This window comes from Bubalus kerabau, chromosome 4 (assembly GCF_029407905.1).
Source record: "Bubalus kerabau isolate K-KA32 ecotype Philippines breed swamp buffalo chromosome 4, PCC_UOA_SB_1v2, whole genome shotgun sequence".
NCBI classification, from domain to species: Eukaryota; Metazoa; Chordata; class Mammalia; order Artiodactyla; family Bovidae; genus Bubalus; species Bubalus kerabau.
In genome coordinates, this window is record NC_073627.1 from 7,391,135 (window position 1) to 7,407,137 (window position 16,003).

General features: G+C 55.2%; 2 protein-coding genes across 2 annotated transcripts; both read right to left on the bottom strand.

Annotated features, from left to right (window-relative positions):
• Nucleotides 1-1,437: 1,437 nt before the first annotated feature.
• LOC129650772 (CMRF35-like molecule 6) lies at nucleotides 1,438-6,093 on the bottom strand. Its single transcript, XM_055579577.1, has 5 exons — nucleotides 5,546-6,093; nucleotides 4,754-5,083; nucleotides 4,316-4,317; nucleotides 3,725-3,912; nucleotides 1,438-2,241 (listed from the first exon to the last, which is right to left on the bottom strand). The coding sequence occupies exons 1-5, from the start codon at nucleotides 5,604-5,606 to the stop codon at nucleotides 2,094-2,096; spliced, it is 729 nt and encodes a 242-aa protein (XP_055435552.1). The 5' UTR covers nucleotides 5,607-6,093; the 3' UTR covers nucleotides 1,438-2,093.
• A 4,015-nt stretch (nucleotides 6,094-10,108) lies between these two features.
• LOC129650773 (CMRF35-like molecule 6) lies at nucleotides 10,109-12,514 on the bottom strand. The gene is made up of 2 exons (XM_055579579.1): nucleotides 12,157-12,514; nucleotides 10,109-10,413 (listed from the first exon to the last, which is right to left on the bottom strand). The coding sequence occupies exons 1-2, from the start codon at nucleotides 12,512-12,514 to the stop codon at nucleotides 10,253-10,255; spliced, it is 519 nt and encodes a 172-aa protein (XP_055435554.1). The 3' UTR covers nucleotides 10,109-10,252.
• Between the last annotated feature and the right edge of the window lie 3,489 nt (nucleotides 12,515-16,003).

Below are 16,003 nucleotides of genomic sequence, written 5' to 3' on the forward strand. Positions count from 1 at the left end.
GGCACCTATGACACCCCCTAGGCTTTCATCACGCCTGGGATTTGGGGTTCCCGGTGTGTCTCCTGCTGGGCTATGACCCCATGAATGCAGGGTCCTCGTCCTGCCTCATGGCCTGGAGTCTTTCCACAATATGTGCGTGTTGCAGTTCAGCTCCTGGGCTGTCGAGTGGATCAATGGTGAACGCCTCTCTCAGGTCTCCCTTGCTTTCAGAAGACTGAGTTCTCCTGTCCTGGTCTGTCTTTTCCTGCTCAGGCTGGGAAACAGGATTGGAGCATGATTCTTGAAGAACACAGCACCACCAAACCCTGCAGGCATCTGCTCCCTAGTCATCCCTGGATCCCCATCGAAAGTGCTCCACCAGCAGGACATTTTCACCTGGCCTTCCCTTTGCTCAAAGGCTCTTCCTCCAGATACCCACAGGGCTCACTCCATTTCTTTCTTCTGATCTCAGTTAAATACAACCCTATTCGTGGAGCCTGACAGAAGTCACCCCTCACAACTGCACCAATAACACCTTACCTGATTTGATGTTATTCCAAGATACTCTTCACCTTACTTGGACTTTGACATTTCTGCATGTCTGCATACCTGTATTCTTGTGTTTGTTAATTATCTGTGTCAACCAGCTGGTATGTGAGTGCCATAAAGCCGAGCTCTTGGGCTTCCCTGGCAGCTCAGTGGTAAAGAATCTGCCTGCTGATGCAGGAGACACGGGTTCCATCCCTGATCCAGGAAGATCCCACATGCCATGGAGCAACTAAGCCTTTTGTCACAACTGATCGGCCTGTGCTCTAGAGCGAGGAAACCCCAACTACTGAGGCTCCTGTGCCCTGGAACCCATGCTGCACAAAATGGGACACCACCACCAAGGGAATCCTGCACACCACAACTACTGAGTAGCCCGCAGAGCAGCAAAGACCCAGAACAGGAAAGCAATTTTAATGTTCAAGGAAAACAATTTTTTAAAGCTGAGCTCTTTCTTCTGTTTGTTCATGGTTGGGACCATTGCCTGAATTAGTGCTTGCTACTTTGTTCATCTCTATACGTTTCCTGAGTGAAAAGCTGGTGAAATTCCCCCGGGCTTAGCTGCTGCAAATGGACGAGACATGACGATAACCTACCTTTCGGGGATGTTTGTTGCCCACAAGTTCATCATGATGCACCTTGAACTGAAATCAGTGGGCAGCCTACTCAAGCCTTTCTTTGTTGCTGTAAGTAGGAGAGACTAGGCTATTGAACAGAGGAAACAGTCATGGCCCCTCAGTCTATTTCCAGACTTGAACCAGGTCTAAAACCACAGGCCTTGGATGATGAGGTGTGAAAGGGTTTCAGTTACTCTTGAACAGGAGGAAGGAAGGACTCTGTTATGTTGCATAAACTGAGTACTCTTACTGTTCTACCAGCCATCACAAAGGACCTGAACACACTAACCAGTCTGACTGGGCATGAGGAGGGAATAACCAATTTTTCAGGCAACTCTGGGTTCTGTTCTGAACTGACACCAATTGGAGAAGCCCAACATGACTCTTTGGTCCATTAGACAGAGCAGAGGCTTATGAAGGTTTGTGAACAATGGAATCTTGACTCAGAACTCAGTCTCAGTGGGCCCAAAGGACTCATGAACTTTCTGCATTGGTATTTCCTGAGCTTCAGAATGCATAATTAATTAGATGGATTCAGCAACTGGAAGATTCCCCACGGTGGATCCGAGCCCTGTGGAAGGTGAGGGATTGTGGTAACGCAGATGGTGGGGGAGACCATGGAACTGCCCGGATCCATCAAAACATATCCAAAGGAAAGCTTGCACACTCCTGGGGATGAAGACTTCAGGGAGAGCGCCCGAGAGATCCGTAAATGAGCGATGCTCTGTGAGTTAACCAGAAGGTACGTCCTCAACGTTGCTCTGCAGTTACAGTTCAGAAGACCCTATTGAGTAGGTTACATTTAGGATGTATGAGAACCATGTTCTAGGAAAAAAGTTACAAAGAAGTTCTGAGAGAGAGGTGGAGTGTGATATAGGACAGCTGGACAGAGGGTCATTTCCATCCAGCGGTCAGACTGCATCATTGAAGAGGATGCGATGAACATGGGGGCTACTGGTTCCTGTAAATGGACTGCCTCCGCCGGTCCGCAGAGCTCCTCAGAGGCCTGTGGAACCAGAGGACAGCACCGAGCATGCCCAGGAGCAGGGGCACCTTCAGGAAGACCAGGAGCAGGAAGTGGGCACTGCCCAGCAGGGGCCTGTGGGGGACATGGGGACAGACAGGGAGCAGCATCCTTAGTGGGGACCCAGGTCCCACATCTCTCCCCACCCCCGTCCCTGTGCCCTGAGTCCAGGACCATCCACGTAAGCATCACCCCCGGAGAGGGCAGCCCACCCTAAGGCCCTCTGCTGGCTTGTCTCTGCTTATTAATAGCCCTTGAGAATTAGGACTGTGAGCATGAGGGTGGACGGGGCCGTGAGAATCACATGAGGGAGACCAGGGATCCTGGAGGGATCTGGGAAGAAGAAGGATTTTTTCCAAGGCCCTCCACATGTGAGGTTAGCCTTTCCAGAGTATAGTAATCAGTAGTAGGCTTTTTTGTGTGATGTCCGCTCTCCTGTAAACAGATTTCCCAAAAAGAAAGGGACTGCTTTATTCACAGGGAGAAACTGGTACCAGCCTGATACCTCCAAAGACCCAAGGTCTAAGAGACGTGGGTTCGATCCCTAGGTCAGGGAGATCCTCTGAATTAAGAAATTGCACCCACTCCAGTATTCTTGCCTGGAAAAGTCCATGGGCAGAGAAGCCTGCTAGTCTACAGTCCATGGAGTCGCAAAGTATTGGACATGACTTAGCATCTATGACGTATCTCCAAAGGTCAATACTTAAAAGTTTCTGTAATACTCTAATAATCATGGCTGATAGATGTTGGTGTTCAGCAGAAACCAATACAATTCTGTAAAACAATTACCCTCAATTAAAAAATAAATTAATTTTTAAAAGTTGTGATATACTCTATACTTTGTAATCTAATATAAAATAAAAATTAAATAGAAAAGTTTTATGGTGAAAAGTCAAAGTAAAAAAAAAAGTGCATGGTAGTTGATGGATGAATAAATGACCACCTTCGTTCTCTCTGCCCTCCAACCCTGGGGCCTTCAACAGGAGGGCACCAATGACCAGGGCTGGGGGGAGGCAGGGGACAGAGTGCAGCGGCCACCAATGCCCAGGGAACCTGCTTCCTCCCCGCCCTGGGCCGGGGTCCTGAAGGCTCCTTCTGTGGGACATTTGCACTCACTTTTCTCTCTGACTGGAACCCTGAATGCCAGGGTCCTCAAATCCTGCAGGTGTCTCCTCAAATGATTCAGCCAGGCGTCCCTGATTATCATGTATTAAATAGCAAATCTAATCACCTTCCCACAAACACTCTCACCGAACCCCAGCGGCTGGTATCTCTCCATAGTATTCATCACAAACCACCATATTTACATAGGAACTCTGTGTGGACTGGTCAGGGCGTGACCTCCCCCTTACAGCACAACTCTCATCAGAGCCGGATCCTGCCTGGGGGGTCTTACCTGCATCCACGGCAGAGCCCCAGGCACACAGTAGGACCTTTGCAGTCCGGTGTGGGAATAAACGAGGGGCCCAGAGACGGAAGACCCAAATCCCCCCACCTGTCCCCTCACCCAGAGGAGAAGCCACCCAGGTGCCAATGTCCTGGGACTTGGGCCCCTTACCGAGGAGCTTGGACGGGATCGGGGGTCTCCTGACCAGATGCGGTGCTCCAGGTGGGCACTGGCAGGCTCGTGGGAGAGCCGGGGGAGCCTGTGGACCTCTCGGGGCCGGTGGCTGTAGCAGGGGTGTGGGCAAAGCAGAAGGCAGGCCCCGTTTCCTTCCCCGGGTCCCACACTCTGTCCCTGTGTGGCTGTGACTCACAGAGTCAAGGTCACTCAGGCCATCTGGTCAGATGTGCGTGTCCACTGCTCCCCATGGCCTCACCCAGGCCTGACCAGCACCCTGGGCTCCCCTCCCCCCACCCCTCCAGATGCACCCTGGGCAGGTGAGCACGGTCAATGCCAAGTAGAAAGCAAGAGGGACAGAGAGGGTCAGCCTTGCAGGGCAGGGTGAGTCCAAGAAGGACAGAGTAGGGGTTCCTTTTTGCGCTTTCCTTGGGGTTACAAGAGAAACCCCAGAGCCCCAGGAGGTCCTTTCAGAACACTGGAGGGTCACTGGTGGCCTCTGGTCCAGCACAAGGGCAGGGTATGTATTGGAAGCAGGATCGTGGTGGAGAAGCCCGGTGCAGATGCGGGCTCTGGAGCAGGTCCCACCCCTGGGCTCAGGGGCAGGCCCGTCTCAGGTCCTCAGGGCCCCGGGCTCAAGGCCAGCCTGTATGCAGTGGGGCCTTGTGAGAGCACGCCCCCCATAGGCAGGACCCTGCACAGGCCAGAAAGTGACATGGGCCCCTTGAGAGTGGACGTGCCCTTGTGAGGAGAGCAGGCAGCCTGGACCCCAGAGCAGGATGCCCGCCAGCCCATGAAGCAGGAAGATGCCCACCTTGACGGTGTCCACGTGTAGCTTTAGGGTGGCCCCACTCACAGACAGAGATGTGCATGTGTGCAAACAAACGTGGGCCCAAGACACCACCCATAGCCAGGCCCACTGCCCAACCCCCTCCCGGTCATCCTGGCCCAGCCTTTCTGTCCCATTTCCTTCCTGAGGGTCCGGGTGACCAGCCTGGTGCTGGAGTGAGGGTGGAAGATGCTCACCTGGGATCACAGACACCTCCACATCGAAGATGGGGTCAAATGTAGATAACACATCGATTCCACACCGGTACAGTCCCCCATCCTCTTCTCTGAGGTTCTCCAAGGTCACTGTGAAGGTGAGCCTTGCAGGATGGTCTCTGATGGACAGACGGCCCCTCCTCACTTCTCTCTCTGACTCTGTTGTCTCCACCGTCTTCCTCAATAACACACATGGGTGTTTGCACCAGTATTTGGTATTGTTTATGAATTCCTCCCGGTACCGACACTCCACTCTCAGGGATCCCCCAACGATGCCCCTCACTCTGCGGGGGCCGCTCAGGGACAAACAGCCTGAAAAACACAACCAGGTCCAGCTCTCCATCAGGTGGGCCTGGGTCAGAAGATCCCCGGATGCGGGTCCCTGAAGGACCGGTGGGGTCTGGAGGAGGCCAAGGCAGAAAGGGAGGCTTCCTCAGACCCAGGGGAGGAAGACGGGGAGGAGCTCCCTCCTCACAGAGGAGAGGGTGTCCTCGGAGACAGAAGAGCCCAGGATGGGAAAACCTCTGTGTGTGCGTGTGTGTGTGTGTGTGGTGCCCTAAGAGGTCATCCCTGACTGTGACTGTTGAGGTGTGACCATCACAGGCGCCCCCTCCCACCAGCACAGTGGACCAGGCTCACCTGCTTCATGCCCTGAACCCTCCTGCTCGTTGCTGAGACAGGTGGCAGCCCCTTCTGGAAACTTCTCCCCTCTCCCCCTGCTCACCCAGCTCCAGCGCTGCCCCTCCCCTCCCTAGGAAGGGCTGAGCCACTCACCTGGGAGCTGGAGCAGCAGCAGAGCTGAAGGCAGCCACCCGGCCCTGCCCCTCGGGGTCATTTCCCCAGGAGGGATGTCACCTGCAGCAGCGCCAGGCCCTGGGCCGGGACAAAATCGAACCTCCTCAGACGAGTGCCTCCCAGTACCCACTTCTGCTCCTCTGGGCCTCTCTGCTTCCTGGTCCCGTCCTGGGTCAGGTCAGATGGTCCAGAGGTCAGGAGGCAGGAAGCTTAGGGGGAGGGCAACACGGCTGGTCCAGGGCAAGGACCCGCTGCCCTCAGCTCCTCTCAGTCCAGCGACTAGACACGTGCCGGGCCCCTCGATCGGGGAGGCTGACCCTCCTCGCCCAACCCACAGCAGATTCTCTCTCAGTCTCACACGCCCATCCACAGAGCAGGAACAAGCTGGGTTCCTCTTCCGTGGCACATCCCCGACCTCTGCGATGCGTCATTTCGTTGTGGTCAGGATGGGAAGTCCGAGAGTGGATGTCATGCTCATCCATCCTCCCCAGTCCTGGCGGCGACCAAGGGGTCACTGTCTCCCCACCTGCAGCTCTAGGCGACCACAAGACTCTGCCCTCACAGAACCCAAAATCCTCTTCCTTCCCTGGCAAATCTGCCTCGTGACCCCAGACAACTTCCTACGTCCCACCTTGTCTCTGGTTCTCCCCAGGGTACACCTCCCTAGGGCTATGGCTTCCCCCTTCTTGGGCCCCTCACTGCCCACATTATACACAGAACAGCGGTTCCCAAGCCTCCAAGAACCCTTCTTCATGCTCCGTCTCTGGGCAGAGTCTACTCCCCGTTGAGAAGCAGAGAGAGACTGAGAATGGAGACCAGGGGAGAGAACTCTGGATGAGAAGCTGGGGACCTGCGACTGAGAAGAGCCTCCTCCCCCATCAGTGGCACAGAGCAGGTGGGCGAGGGCACTGGCCGCTGGGGCCTCTCCTGGATCCACGTGATGAGCAGGGGCCTCTTCACAGTGCAGAGATGAGGGAGGGGACGGCCCGCAGAGAGGAGACAGACCTCCCGTCCTCACTCACAGTGGCATGCTCACATGACGTGCAGAGCCAGCAAGTCATATCCTCCTGGGCAGTGGGACGGGGGTAACGGGGGACTGCAGTTCTTCCCTCGGGTAGGTTTTTTCAGCTTCTCAAGATTGTCTGCAGAAACCAGGGTCTCCCATTCCTCCCATGTGGGTCTTGACTCTCCCCACTTCCCGGGCACGGGCAGTAGACCTGGGTCCCAGTGTGCAGCTGGAGGGGTGCAGTAGAGCCGGCTCACTCTGCTCCATCGATCACCGATCACCCCCTGACTCCTGCCCATCTCCAGATGAAGCCCCGTGTTCTGACCAGGCCTCTCCCACAGCTCATGGCAGCATGCCAAGGCCCAGAACGCAGCCACCTCATCCTGACTCCAGCTCCACCCCCAGGCTGCCACTCTCCCCACATTGACCCACAGCTGACACCCTTGACGCTACAACTTCCTTGACCCTCCCAGCTTAGGTTGGTTCTCTTGTCATATGTCCTGTTGGATCATTTGAACCCCCTCTTGGATTTATCTCCTGGGATTTGTGGCTCCCTGTGTGTCTCCATCTGGGCTGTGGCCCCATGAGTTGATGGTCCCCATCTTGCCTGAAGCCCAGTGTCTTTCCAGCATAGCCTGTGGTAATTCAGCTAAGGGATCAATGACTGAATTCCTCTCTCAGGACTCCCCTGCTTTCAGGAAACTAGGATCTCCAATCCTGGTGTTCCTTTTTCTACTCAGGCTGGTGAACACGACTGGACCATGATCTTGGAGAACATGGCTCCAGTGGACCCTGCAAGCATCTGCCCTCTGCTCTCCCCTGGATCCGCATCTCAAACGCTCCCAAGGCAGGATGTTTGCACCTGAAGTTCCCTTTGCTGAGGGCTCTTCTTCCAGGCACCCGCAGGGCTCACTGCATTCCTTTCTTCTGGACTTGGTTAAATATCACCCTCTTCACGAGGCTGATAGGACTCATCCCTTGCTGTCTCACCAACAGCACCTCCTCTTATCTTACGTTACTACAAGATACTCTTCAGTGTGGACCTGGACATCTGCATGTCAGCATACCTGGACTATGGTGTCTGTTTTCTCTCTGTCCACCAAGTGGAATGTGAGCACCAAAAGCTGGGCTCTGTCTTCTGTTTAATCATGGTTGGAAGCAATGCCTAGGTTAGCGGTTACTACTTTAGTCCTCTCCCCATATATTTGCTGCATGAAAAGTGGCTGTAAGTCCCCAGGTCCTGGCTGCTTCAGATAGATGAGTCAAGATGATAGCCTGCCTCTCAGAGATCTTTGGTGCCGGCAAGTTCATCACGATGCAGTTTGAGCCGAAAGTGTGGGAAGCCTACCCAGGTCTTTGCCTCTACAAGTCGTGGAGACTAAGCTATTGACTAGAAGACTCACTCATGGCTCCTCAATCCATTTAAAACCTTGAACCAGGTCTATCACCATGGGCCTTGAATGATGGGGTGAGGGTGGGCTTGAGTTACCTTTGAATAGGAGGAAGGAAGGATTCTGTGATGGTTGCATAAATTCTGTACTGTTATTCTTCTACCAGCCATCCGCAAAGGACCTAAACACACTAACCAGTTTGACTGGGCATGGGGAGGGGAATAAGCTGATTTTCCGTGCAATGCTGGATTCTGTTCTGAATTCACACCAATTGGAGAAACCCAACATGGCCCTTTGGTCCATTAGACAGAACAGTGGGGTGTGGAGGTTCGTGCAGAATGGAGTTTGGATTCAGGTCCCATGCATGCTGGTCCCCTGGACCATCAAATCTCTGCATTGCTATTTATTTCCTGAGCTTCAGAATGCATAATTAAATATACACACTCAGCATCTGGAAGATTCCCCACGATGGATCCGAGACCTGTGGACGGTGGGTGATTATGGTAGCACGGATCATGTCGGAAACCATGGAACTCCCTGGATCCATCAACACAGACCCAAAAGCAGGATTCCCACACTCCTGGGGTTTGAAGACTGCAGAGAGAGCGCCGGAGAGTTCAGTGCATGAACGATGCTCCGCGGATGAGCTGGAAGCTCCGTACTCGATATTGAGCTGTAGTTACAGTTCAGAAGCACCTATTGAGGAGGTATTCTTTTGGTTTTAGAGAATCATGGACAAGGAAAGAAAGCTACAAGGAAATTCACAAACACAGTATTCTGAAAGAGAGGTAGAGGGTGATACAGGACAGATGGACAGAAGGTCATTTCCATCCAGTGGTCCGACTGCATCATCGAAGAGGACACGATGAACATGGGGGCTACCAGTTCTTGTAAATGGACTGACTCTGTCTGTCCGCAGAGCTCCTCAGAGGCCTGTTGACCCAGAGGGCAGCACGGAGCATGCCCAGGAGCATGGGCACCTTCAGGAAGACCAGGAGCAGGAAGTGGACGCTGCCCAGCAGGGGCCAAGGGGGACACGGGGACGGAGAGTGAGCAGCATCCTCGGGGAGGCCCTGGTGTCTCCACCTTGCTTGCCCCGCGTCCAGGTTCTGTGGCTACAAGAATCTATACAAGGATCAACCCGACACAGAGCAGCCCCACCTGAAGGACTTTGGACCCTGATCTTCAAGAATTGCCCCTGAGACTTAGGACTGTGGACATAAGGGTGGATGCAGCCATGAGAACCATGTGAGGGAGACTGGAGATCCAAGGGGAACCTGGGCATTAGGAGGATTTCTATTTGAGCCCTCCTCATGGGGGCTTCCCCGGCAGCTCAGAGGGTAGAGAATCTGCGTATGGTACAGGAGAGACCCAGGTTCGATCCCTGGGTCAGGAAGTTCCCCTCAAGAAGAGAATGGCTACCCACTCCAGTATTCCTGCCTGGAGAATCCCATGGACAGAGGAACCTGGTGGGCTACAGTCCGTGGGGGTCACAAAGAGTCAGACATGAGTGAAAAACTAACACACTCCTCAGGTGGGGGTTTTGCAGTCTAGGGTGCAGAACCCAATACTGGGGAGACTTGGTTGACGTCTGCTAGCCAATAGAGCACAGCCACCTTGAGAGCAGGGACTGTTCCGTCTTATTCAGTGAGCAGTTGGTACCTGCCCAGGGTCTCCAAAGCTCCAGTCCTTCAAAGTCCTTGGCTGATGAAAGAGTGATCCCCGCAGCTCTGCACCCTCAGAGGCCAGGGCTCTTCAGCAAGATGATACAGATGACCAGGGCTCCAGGGGACAGAGGGGTCACCAACGCCCAGAGCATCTGTTCCTGCCCTGCCCTGGGCTGGGGGCCTTTTGTTCAGCCTGCCCCCCTTGTGCCTGGTGCCTCATTTCTGAGGATCCCGGCATGCCTGGCTCCCAGATCCTGCAGGCCTCCATTCAAGCATCTGTAATCGATTAGGGGCCCTCTCATCATTGTGTTTTAACCAGCAAACTCCACCACCCTCCCACACATGCTGGCCCCTCCACAGGTGGCATTTTCCTCCAAGCAGTCATCAGTGAATGGTGTATTTACACAACCGACGTGCCGATCTGCTCACTGTGTGAATCGCCGCTTAGAACACGGCTCTGTCCGGGCAGGACTGTGTCTGTGTGCTTTGGTGCTGGATCCCAAGTCAACGAGAGCTCCTGGCACTTAGTAGGACCTTTACTGCTTGTTACAGAATTTGTTGAAAAAGTTAGGGTCCTTGGTGAAGGAAGACTTGCCTATTATTCCCCAGTCTCACCTAGAAATCACCCAGGTGAGATGTCCTGGGATGGGGGTCCATTACCGATGCGCTTGGCCGGGATTAGGGGCCTCCTGCTGGACACAGCGCTCCAGGTGGGCACTGCCAAGGTAGTGGGAGACTCAGGGGTGCTTGTGGACCTCTTGGGGCTGGTGGCTGTCATAGAGACTGAGGGAGAAACACAAATCAGGCTTCGCTTCACCCCCTGGGTACCCCCCTCTGTCCCAGTGTGGTTCTGACTCACTGTCAAGGTCACTCACAACATCTGGATGGATGTGCTGTGTCCACCACTCTCCTGGCCACACCCAGACCTGACCAACACCCTGGGCCCCTCTCCCTGCCCCTCTCCAGATGCTCGCAGGCCAGGTGGGCACTGTCAGAGGTATATGGCCCTGCTCCCCGGGGGATCTGAGAGTGTGGAGAGGGCACTTGGCTCCAGGTCACCCCCAGGCACAGCCACACCTCTGTCCTCCTGGTCCACTCTGCCACGGGACAAACGGGGTGACACGTTTTCTTTAGGGATTAACACAGAGAGACGGGGCAGACAGTCACGGGCAAGGGGAGTGGCTGGAGCGAAGCTCAGATGCAAAGTCCTGCAGCTGAGCCTGAGCTGAATCAGGAGACCCTGTATCATCTGTCAGCCAGGCCCAGGGCCCCAGGCAGTCCTCTCCGTGGGAGGGCATGACCAGAAAGATCTAGAGAGATATCAACCTGGTGGACCCCGTGAAATGTGGCCTCTGCTGAGGTAAGTGGACAGAACCCTTCCCCGACACACCCCGCGGAGCCAGTAAACTCTGGGTTCCTTTCTTGTAAACAGAAACATACAAAGGAAACCTCCCTCGCGAGAGAGAAGCAACAACCAACAGGAAGGAACTCAGGGGAACCGGGCACAACCTCAGAACAAGAAGTCAGGGGAGAAAGCGAATATATGGACAGAGTATCGTGACTGGGTTCTTAGGAAACCAGCCTTCTGTTAAAGAAGACTTATTGGGGGTTCCCTGGTGGTCCAGTGGCAAAGAATCTGCCTCCCAATGCAGGGGACGTGGGTCCGATCCTTGCTCTGGGAAGATCCCACACGCCACTAGGCATGAACAACGACTGAGCCCAGGCTCTAGAGCCCGTGCTCCGCAGCAGGAGAAGCCGCCGCAGTGAGAAGCCTGAGCACCACGGCAAAGAGCAGGCCCTGCTTGCTGCAACCAGAGAAGGCCCGCGTGCAGCAACCAAGACCCAGCACAGCTAAAGAGAAAGAGAGAAAAGTTTAAAGATTCATTTGCAGCACGTGGCGGTCCACTGAGGGCCATAACACCTCCTAAGAGCCCTGTTCCTCATCCTTCTCTACCCAATGGGCTCCTCTGGGTTTCCTCCTTGGGTGCCAGGTGCCAGAGGAAGAGGGATAGGCAAGGTCAGGCTGGAGTGGGGAGGGGTCTCCAAGGCATCCAAGGCCCCACGTGGGCTCCGGGACTCCGCCTCCCCCCTCTCGTGGCTGCTGCAGACCCCCAGGACCACCACTGCGAAGCTGGGGCCCCAGAGGCCCTCCACGACACTGCAATGCCCTCTGCTGGCCCTGCTGGTCCCCGCCCCATAGGGCTGGCCAGAGAAGTCCGGGAAGAGACACAGGGTCACCTTCAGAGTGAACCTGACCCTTGTGAAGACGGTAAGGCAGCAGGCCCCCAGATTCAGGGTGTCTCCCCCTCCCTTTCCACCCAGGAGAGCTTCAGGTGTGAGGGTGTGTCAGGGGTGGACACAGAGGAGGTCTCGAAGAACCAGAGGTGGACGTGTGCTGTGTGCCTGCCGACCACTCAGAGCCTGGGTCCTGATCACTGATCCCACGACACCCTCCGCTCCAGGTCCTTCCTGAGGGTCAGGGTCCCAGGTATGTCAGCAGCCCTAGAGCTGGCGTCTCAGGCTCACCTGGGATCACAGACACCTCCACCTGGAAGGTGGGGTCACGTGAAAGTGGCACATAGATCCCACATCCGTACGTTCCCACATCCTCCTCTCTGAGGCTCTCCAAGGTCACTGTGAAGGTGAGGCTTGCAGGACGGTCTCTGATGGACACGCGGCCCCTCCTCACTTCTCTCTCTGACTCTCTGGTCTCCACAATCCTCCATGGTGACATACACGGGTGTTTGCACCAGTATTTGATGTCATCCACGAACGCCTCCTGGTACTCACACTCCACGCTCATGGATCCCCCACGATGCCTGTCACGCTTCGGGGGCCACTCAGGGACAAACAGCCTGTAAAACACAACCGAGTCCAACTCCATCGAGTGAGTCTGGGTCTGGGGAGCCCTGGATGCAGGTCCATCGAGGGCCCGTGGGGTCTGGAGGAGGCCAAGGCAGGAGGCAGGCCCTTCCTCAGACCCAGGGATGGAAGAAGGGGGAAGAAGGTCCCTCCTCACAGAGGAGAGGATTTCGTGGAGACAGAAAAACTCAGGGTGTGTGTGTGTGTGTGGTGCCCCAAGAGGTCATCTCTGACTGTGACTGTTGAGGTTTGACCCTCACAGTGCCCCCTCCCACCAGCACAGTGGACCAGCCTCACCTGCTTCGCACCCTGAACCCTCCTACTCGCTGCTGAGACAGGTGGCAGCCCCTTCTTGAACTTTTTCCTCGTCCTCCGCTGCTGGCCCCCCACTCACCCAGCTCCAGCCCTGCCCCTCCCCTCCCCCAGGAAGGGCTGAGCCAAGCACGTGGGAGCTGGAGCAGCAGCAGAGCTGAAGGCAGCCACGCAGCCCTGCCCCTCGGGTCATTTCCCCAGCAGGGATGTCACCTGCAGCAGCACCAGGCCCCGGGCAGGGACAGGGCGGAGCCTCTCAGAGGACTCACTTCCAGTCCTCACTTCTGCCCCTCTGGGCCTCTCTGCTTCCTGGTCCCATCCCGGGTCAGCTCAGGTGCTTCAGGGGGCAGGGGGCAGGAAGCTTAGAGGGAGGGGCACGACTGGTCCAGGTGCTCGGACCCACTGCCCTCAGCTCCTCTCAATCCAGCGACCTGATGTGTCCAAGGTCCCCCAGTCTAGGAGGCTGCCCCCTCCCCACCCTGCACAGCAGGTCCTCTCTCGGTCTCACACACGCTCCGGCAGCAGCACCAAGCTGTGCTCCTCTTCTGTGGGGCCTTAGCTTCCGTGACACATCATTTCCCTGCTGTCAGGATGGACACTCGGATGAGGATGCCATGCTCATCCATCCTCTCTGGCCTTGGTGGGGACGACCCAGGGTCTGTGTCACCATGACCTGGGACTGCAGGCAGCCTGTGGGACCCCAAGTCCACTTCCTGCCCTGCAAGTCTGTCCTGTGACCCCAGACAACTTCTTATGTTCCACCTTGGCTCTGGTTCTCCCCGGGGTACACATCCCTCGGGCTGTGGCTTCCCGTGTCTTGGGCCCTTCACTGCCTACATTCGACTCAGAATAGTGGTTCCCAACGTTTTCATGCTCTGCCTCTGGACAGAGTCTACTCCCCTTTGAGAACCAGAGAGAGACTGAGAACCTACAGGAGGTCAGAGGAGAAGATGCTGGGTGGAGGGATGAGGACTTGGGGGCCTGGGGCTGAGAGGAACCTCCTCCCCAACCAATGGCACAGAGGCGTGATTGTACAACAGGGGCCCCAGGGCACTGGCTGCTGGGGCCTCTCCTGGATCCCCACTGATGAGCAGGGGCCTCTTCACAGTGCAGAGATGAGGGAGGGGACGGCCCACAGAGAGGAGACAGACGGCCTTCACTGATGGTGGCTTGTTCAAGTGCCATGCTGGACCTTTAAGCCCTATTTTCCTGGGTATTGGGGTGGGGGGTGGGGGCCCTGCTGTCCTACCCTCGGGTAGGTTATTCCAGTTTCTCAAGCTGGTCTGCACACCCCAGGGTCTCCCACTGCTCCCCTGCAGATCCTGACTCTCCTCAGTTCTGGTCACAGGCAGTACACCTGAGTCCCAGTGCACAGCAGGGTTGGATGCCTGCCCGTCCCAGGACGAAGCCCCGTGTTCTGACTGGCTCCCTCCACATAGCTCTTGGCAGCATCCAAAGGCCCAGCATTCGGCCTCAACACCCTGTTGCAGATCCACCCCGGGCTGCTGCCCTACTCACTTCCGGCCTGGTCCAGACCCTTGAATCCCTGCTCCCCTGCCTGACCCACCAATATCCTTGACTGGACACTCTCATCCACTCTCCCAGCTTATGTTGGCTCCCCATCTATGGTCTCTTGGCGCCTATGACACCCCCTAGGCTTTCATCACGCCTGGGATTTGGGGTTCCCGGTGTGTCTCCTGCTGGGCTGTGACCCCATGAATGCAGGGTCCTCGTCCTGCCTCATGGCCTGGAGTCTTTCCACAATATGTGCGTGTTGCAGTTCAGCTCCTGGGCTGTCGAGTGGATCAATGGTGAACGCCTCTCTCAGGTCTCCCTTGCTTTGAGAAGACTGAGTTCTCCTGTCCTGGTCTGTCTTCTCCTGCTCAGGCTGGGAAACAGGATTGGAGCATGATTCTTGGAGAACACGGCACCACCAAACCCTGCAGGCATCTGCTCCCTAGTCTTCCCTGGATCCCCATCGAAAGTGCTCCCCTGGCAGGACATTTTCACCTGGCCTTCCCTTTGCTCAAAGGCTCTTCCTCCAGATGCCCACAGGGCTCACTCCATTTCTTTCTTCTGATCTCAGTTAAATACAACCCTATTCGTGGAGCCTGACAGAAGTCACCCCTCACAACTGCACCAATAACAACTTACCTGATTTGATGTTATTCCAAGATACTCTTCACCTTACTTGGACTTTGACATTTCTGCATGTCTGCATACCTGTATTCTCGTGTTTGTTAATTATCTGTGTCAACCAGCTGGTATGTGAGGGCCATAAAGCCGAGCTCTTGGGCTTCCCTGGCAGCTCAGTGGTAAAGAATCTGCCTGCTGATGCAGGAGACACGGGTTCCATCCCTGATCCAGGAAGATCCCACATGCCATGGAGCAACTAAGCCTTTTGTCACAACTGATCGGCCTGTGCTCTAGAGCGAGGAAACCCCAACTACTGAGGCTCCTGTGCCCTGGAACCCATGCTGCACAAAATGGACACCACCACCAAGGGAATCCTGCACACCACAACTACTGAGTAGCCCGCAGAGCAGCAAAGACCCAGAACAGGAAAGCAATTTTAATGTTCAAGGAAAACAATTTTTTAAAGCTGAGCTCTTTCTTCTGTTTGTTCATGGTTGGGACCATTGCCTGAATTAGTGCTTGCTACTTTGTTCATCTCTATACGTTTCCTGAGTGAAAAGCTGGTGAAATTCCCCCGGGCTTAGCTGCTGCAAATGGACGAGACATGACGATAATCTACCTTTCGGGGACGTTTGGTGCCCACAAGTTCATCATGATACACCTTGAACTGAAATCAGTGGGCAGCCTACTCAAGCCTTTCTTTGTTGCTGTAAGTAGGAGAGACTAGGCTATTGAACAGAGGAAACAGTCATGGCCCCTCAATCCATTTCCAGATTTGAACCAGGTCTAAAACCACAGGCCTTGGATGATGGGGTGGGAAAGGGTTTCAGTTACTCTTGAACAGGAGGAAGGAAGGACTCTGTTACGTTGCATAAGCCGAGTACTCTTACTGTTCTACCAGCCATCACAAAGGACCTGAACACACTAACCAGTCTGACTGCGCATGAGGAGGGAATAACCAATTTTTCAGGCAACTCTGGGTTCTGTTCTGAACTGACACCAATTGGAGAAGCCCAACATGACTCTTTGGTCCATTAGACAGAGCAGAGGCTTATGAAGGTTT

What these genes read in the sequence shown, in the direction of transcription:
- LOC129650772 (XM_055579577.1), bottom strand. Translation starts at nt 5,606, where the DNA reads ATGACCCCGAGGGGCAGGGCCGGGTGGCTGCCTTCAGCTCTGCTGCTG. An exon ending in GCTGCTGCTCCAGCTCCCAG is followed by an intron (nt 5,084 to 5,545) that starts GTGAGTGGCTCA and finishes TGTGTTTTTCAG; the next exon opens with GCTGTTTGTCCCTGAGCGGC. An exon ending in GATCCCGTCCAAGCTCCTCG is followed by an intron (nt 2,242 to 3,724) that starts GTAAGGGGCCCA and finishes TGTCCCCCACAG; the next exon opens with GCCCCTGCTGGGCAGTGCCC.
- LOC129650773 (XM_055579579.1), bottom strand. Translation starts at nt 12,514, where the DNA reads ATGGAGTTGGACTCGGTTGTGTTTTACAGGCTGTTTGTCCCTGAGTGG. An exon ending in GGAGGTGTCTGTGATCCCAG is followed by an intron (nt 10,414 to 12,156) that starts GTGAGCCTGAGA and finishes TTTCTCCCTCAG; the next exon opens with TCTCTATGACAGCCACCAGC.